The 6,197-nt window shown below is 35.6% G+C and overlaps 1 protein-coding gene across 1 annotated transcript; it reads right to left on the bottom strand.

The window, feature by feature from the left end:
* Positions 1-1,056: 1,056 nt before the first annotated feature.
* LOC123714147 (proteasome subunit beta type-6) lies at positions 1,057-2,728 on the bottom strand. The gene is made up of 4 exons (XM_045668311.1): positions 2,635-2,728; positions 2,236-2,504; positions 1,848-1,982; positions 1,057-1,362 (listed from the first exon to the last, which is right to left on the bottom strand). The coding sequence occupies exons 2-4, from the start codon at positions 2,495-2,497 to the stop codon at positions 1,085-1,087; spliced, it is 675 nt and encodes a 224-aa protein (XP_045524267.1). The 5' UTR covers positions 2,498-2,504; positions 2,635-2,728; the 3' UTR covers positions 1,057-1,084.
* Positions 2,729-6,197: the final 3,469 nt, after the last annotated feature.

Below are 6,197 nucleotides of genomic sequence, written 5' to 3'. Positions count from 1 at the left end.
CGGGATTTACTACAGCGCGTCAGATTAAAGTAGGGTTAGTTAATTACATGCTAAAAAGTGTATATTTCACTAATCTTGACAATTGCAAGTGACGTAAAGATAGGGGAGTGCTGCAAAGTTGTAGAAATAAACGTCATCCCGACTTTCTCGAGCGTGGCTGATTTTTTTATTTTAAAGGAAATAATTCAAGGATGATGAAAAATATATAATCTGAAGTAAGAAAGTTTCCACAAGTCGAAGTAAGAAAAAATCGTCGATACATGAGATGTATGATTCCTATAGTAGTTAGGCTATGAGTAATATTACATACATAAAGTGTGTATTTTGTTGTGAAACTTCTTTGCAAAAATCAATAATATTTATTTAGAAAAATGTATAAATATTTTAGAATATCGTCGACGTAAACCAATACTTCGGTTAATGATTTTTTTAACATTATTATATAATGAAAACAAGTTCTACTTCAACAACATACACTTTTTATTTCTAAATTAAGTTCAATAGTTCAAAAAAAATTGTTTTTAATTGTCAGATTAGGCGAATCCTTTCAGAAAATCCTCAGTTTCTGAGCCAGCACGTCTAGGAGATAAAGATGAGCCATATATATCTTATTCTGACACGCTTGAGTATTTCAAAATGCGTCGCATCCAAATCGTCAGATTATTAAATGAGATCGATTTTATAGGTTCATTTAACATCCCCTTAGAAAATCTGACGCGCTCAATTATTGTTGTATTTGTCATTTTCAACCCTTATGTACAACCACCCCCACCATGCAAATAATCAGATTAACAAACGTACATTAATAAATAATATACGAAGGAGATGTATGCTAACAATGTCTGACGCGCTCGAGTATGTCCATGGCAGTTTTTTTTTTAATTTTTGAAAATCTATAGTCATAATCCACCGATGAAAAGGTATACATTATATAACATTTTTTTCTTATTAATATCTAAGCTTCACATCCCAATAAGTCTCTATGACACTCTAGTTAATCCCCATTTAGCATTGTGGGCTGCTATAAGAATTAAATACAATATTAAAAAACAAAAATATGCTTAAAAATTTATTCATACAAAAATTAACCTTCATAGTATTTTGGTAGTTGATCTCCAAGGATAACTGATCGCTCAACACCAGCCTCTGATATCACTCCAAGCCTTACAACACCTCCTGAGGAACCATCCCTCAACATAGCCAGGGTCAGAGTGTTAGTAACAAACTTGACAGCTTCTTCTTTGCTCATTTTAGGCTTAAAGTTAGCATCAACATAACCATAAACATAAGATGATCCTGAACCACCAATAGATACTGCTTGTCTCTGAACCATACCTCCAATGGGTACAGAATAAATTTGTCCTAAAAATATAATAGATCACTAAAAACATTAACTTTATCACTTGTTATATCACACCTTAATGAACATTCAAATAGTTATACACCATTTGATCATATACAGGAGAACCTCTATAACCCACACATTAACAGAGCCAGAAAAATAAAACATTGCTATATTTGAGATACAGAGGTTGATTTATTTTTTGTGTTCTAGAGAACCAAAATGGACTAAAAGATTATTTTGACTACTGGAGGGTTGAGATTTCTTGTAATGGAATTGAATTGAAGGAAAAGAAACTATTTTTTCTGCATTTTATTGACTTTTTATACATATGTATTACCTATTGAATGGATAAAGTCCTAAGGTTAGTTCTCAGAGTGAAATAGATTAATAATGTCCATGTCCACAATGAGATTATTGTGACATGCATTTAGAATATAATTACCAAAAATATTTTAATACATGTCACTAATATGTGCTAGCTGGAAAAAGGGATTGTACAAACCTCCTTTATTCTTATCCCAACCAGCAACAAGGATTCCAGCTACAAGTGAGTCTCGGTAGTTATAGCAGAGTTCACGAAATATTGCTGCTGCAGTTTCCACTAGTGGAGGCTCACCCAATTCCATCCTATGGAAATCTGTAAGAAAAGTGTGAGTGGTGAGTAATTAAACAAAAGCTTGGTAAACTTAAAGCACAAACAGTCATCAGATAATACCTACAGATCTTTACATACATTCTGTTGTTTGAGATGCAGACCTCCATATTATATAAAAGGCAACAAATAGTGTTATAAGAATTTGTGTCTATAAACATATTGGATATTGAAACTTCCCAGACTGCTCTTAAGTCTCTAAGACATCTGAAAGAAATTTTAAGAGAATGGTACTTACTGAGATGATAAGTTACAATATCAGCAATAGCTTGCGTGTCTGCAGCTGATCCCGAACGACAACAATATATGTAGTCAGTGATCTTTGTCAGCTTGTCCGTTACTCTGTTAGCTATGTAGGCGCCGGTTGTTGTACGGGAGTCGGCACCAATCACAACTCCGCCATCAAACTCACAGGCCATGATTGAGGTTCCCGTACTGTGAGGAGCATTCATCCAGCTCATGCTGGGGTCAGTGTAAGTGTCTACTACTGATGCGGCCATTGTTTTACTGAAATAATATAGAAATAACCTTATAGGAATGAATTTATAAACAAAATACGTTGTCAAATGCATTAAACATATACCAAAGTAAAGATTGTTTATTTATGTTTAGTCAAACCAAAAAAGAAGCTACTTACATGCCTGTTGTTATTCTTTTCAATTATTAATTTAAAATTTTGAAAGTCACTGCTGCAAGCAAATAATTCAACTCTCTGACAGATGTCAACTTTGTTAAATATCAACTATAATAAATGTTCTTTCAGTTGTCAGTCTGCCAATGATGATGACAGTCCGAGAATGACATAGTGTCAAAATCTGTCAAACATCACGCAGTGTTACTAACTCCAAAAATGGTGCTAAGTTCGCGTATATTAATTATAAGATACATGAGATAGTTTAGCATTAGATATTATTATTAATATTACGTCATTTACAACCAGTGGCACTGCAACCTTTTTAAGCCTGGGCCTCAGATTTCTGTATCTGTTTCATGATCCTTTATCAATAACTAAGAAACGGCTAGTAGGTGATCAGCCTCCTGTGCTGGACACTCGCAATGACTATTTCAGTCTAAGGCAAACCGATTTCCTTACGATGTTCTTCTCAAATCTACCATCTCAAGGATGAGAATCGCACGCTTTAGCCACCAGGGCAAAACTGGTGTGTTCGATTTAAATTATCAATAATTTACCAACTTCCGGTCATCTCGACATCTTCACCCTTACTTCGTTGATGTTGCGAGGGTTCGAACGACCCTTTCCTAAACGTTCCTAGGCGACAAGACTAACCTAACCTAACCATTTACAATAAAGCACAACACGGAATTTCCAAGCTCTCAGTTTCTCACGATCACACCGAAATAACAATACCAAATGAAATAATCATGGTGGAGTCTTGTTTTACCATCTTGTTTCACATAGTTAATTAACACGCTGGCTTTCGGTCCGACAGATCGTTAAAAGTTTTCGACACTGCTTTATTTAAATCAAAATGATTGCGACTTGATTCAATATAGACATTTAATTAACTGTCTAGAGATTTAATTAACTCTCTGATTTAACTACTTACTGCTACTATCTATTATATATAGAAGGGCAAACGAGCCTCCGGGACGCCCAAAACCCCCGGCCGTAGACACCCATTTTAAGTGGGTGCGTTGCCGGCCTTTGAGGGTGGAGTACACTCTAAGTTTGAAGTGTAAGCACCGGAGTCAACTCAACAGAACAAGTCTTAACTTCTAAGTGCAATCATGGGAAGGCTGTCAGGGCCATTCGACTTGTGGGTATCAAGGGAGAATAAGGTCTTCCGCACACCAGTCTGTTCGAATAAAACTTCAGGCACTGAAAACTAGAGAGCAAAGGCGCTCTGCTTTGTCTTTCCCCGAGTGAGCCATCGAGTCGTCCTCCTTTCGAAAAGATGGTGGAGAGGGCTGACAAAGTTTTCCCTGTGTTGCTTTCGTCAATGACGCTCCAAGCAGGGGTCGGAGGACCCAAGTAGGGCATCCACAGTAACCTCGTAGATGTCTGGGAAGTCAGTATAAGATCTAATAGCGAAGGTTGAGGATCAGCTCGGTCCGGTATTCGCTTGGGCGTTGTGACCAGTTGAGTTAAACCATATACAAGAGAGGAATCATGGAAGCCTCCTCCCGAACAGTCGGTCGTACTAGAATTTAACCACTCAGAATGATGGGCATTGAAATCACCCAGTATAACAACTACAGCAGGTGATAGAGTGCACTTTGGGCGTGTTCTATAAGTCGGTTGATTTCAGTGAAGGCAACAGTAGATGCGTGGCTGGTCCGCACATTCTATGTGTGAGAGGCGACGGAAATTAATACCCTTACGAATGTAAACGCATACACCGGCTTGTGGTTTAAAATTATACTCAAAACAAAAGCCTGGATAGTGCAAATGTTCAACAGACGAGGGAAGTATCTTGGTCTCCGAAAGAAACAATAAGGCCGGCTTAACCAATTATTTAATATGTATTTTATCAATATAGTAATCGAAGAAATGTTATGTCAAACGCCATAAGGTTACCTGAAAAAAGTTTGAGTTGTAAAGGCGCTATACATAGTGCAACTTTTCTCCAGAACTGAATCATATATTTCTCATCATTAGGCGGCGTTTGTAAAAAATTCGTTAGACCGATTTTTCATCAATTTAATTTGCAAATCCGACTACTTACGACAAAAGATTTTCGGGTTAATATATAACCTTTGCCACAAAACGTGGCTTTCGATTCCTTAAATAATATATCATATTATAATAATAATCCAATGATTACCCCCTACAACCTCTCAACTTTGCCTCTTTATAATTATAGGTACGGCGATTATCATGAAAATTACAAACGGGAATGTATTAGCCAGGCGTGATTTTCCTCCTGAATCTGCACGCACATCCATATATTAGGATGCAGGCAAGCACCTGGCTAAATTTTAAAAAAATGAATAAAATATCAGAAATTATATAGCCATATATTTGTTGGCTGCCATAGAACCCCGGCTTTGCAACTCTTTCCAATTGCTTTAGGCCTAGGAAGTCGACGGCGTGTGACAGGATAGAAGAATGATCACCTATTTGCCTATTAGAAAAAACAGGTCATGAAACTGATACATAGCTAAATCTGAGGCCCAGCCAGACCTTAAAAGGTTATAGCCACTGCCTTATTAATATTTAGCCCATTAGGGGGTTACGGGACTAAACAAATAGTCGCTAACACTACATATTTTAATCTCTTTACAAATTGAGCGTTATAGATCAAAAATGCTCACTCGAAAAAGCAATTGTATGATATTTTGTCTTTGTATAAAATTCCCAATCTTTCGCAAACATTGTTCAAATTTGATAATAAAATCGCAGTATCATCGTAGCGTGGGTGTCCTCCACTCATTAGTACTCTTTGTCACACTAAAAATGGTTTCAATAAAGAACTTTTAAATTTGGTACGCACCATTTTGTATGTCATTCCAAAAACGATGTTTATTTAAACGATATAAAAGACGCGACTGAATGAACAAAAGTTTTTGATAAATCGCTTTTTTATTCGACACATTTATTCAAAAGAAATATCGAATATATTCATGAACTTCGATTCGCCACCGTTGTTCAAAAACGATAGGACACGCGTCTAAGAAATTTTTAGTTATAGATCGACACATTTTGATAATATGTGAATTTTATTGATAAACTGTTAGTTACTCCTCTGGTTAATTTAGTAATTTAATTTTGCGAACTTACAAGATGTATAATATGTTAATTAAGAATGTTATTATTGTATTATTTTAACAATAAGGATTTTTTTATATAACAGGGGTCTAACGGGCAGAAAGGGCTGACCTGATGTTAAGTGATACCGTCATCCATAGAAACTCATATTTCCAGAGGCCTTTTACATTTTATTAAAAGGTGTATATCTTAAAGAGACAGATGTAATGTAAATTTAAATCCCTATATTTCATGTATATCTCTAATATCATTAAAATATAAAAGTAGAAAAATTACATTCTTCCTTCATTCGCGCTTCCTAAAAACCAAAATATATCTTCGTATAATTTTACTATTCCTGTCTTTATCGGAAAGGTAAACTGCTTAATGACTTTGATTATTATTTATTTTATATTTATTTTTCATTCGAAGCATATCGTTATAGGCGCCAACTAGCAAATGTTTGGATAACTATCGTGCGTTTTGTGATG

This window comes from Pieris brassicae, chromosome 9, assembly GCF_905147105.1.
Source record: "Pieris brassicae chromosome 9, ilPieBrab1.1, whole genome shotgun sequence".
NCBI lineage: Eukaryota > Metazoa > Arthropoda > Insecta > Lepidoptera > Pieridae > Pieris > Pieris brassicae.
The sequence above is the reverse complement of the archived record's forward strand: the minus strand, read 5'-3'. Positions and strand labels throughout refer to the sequence as shown.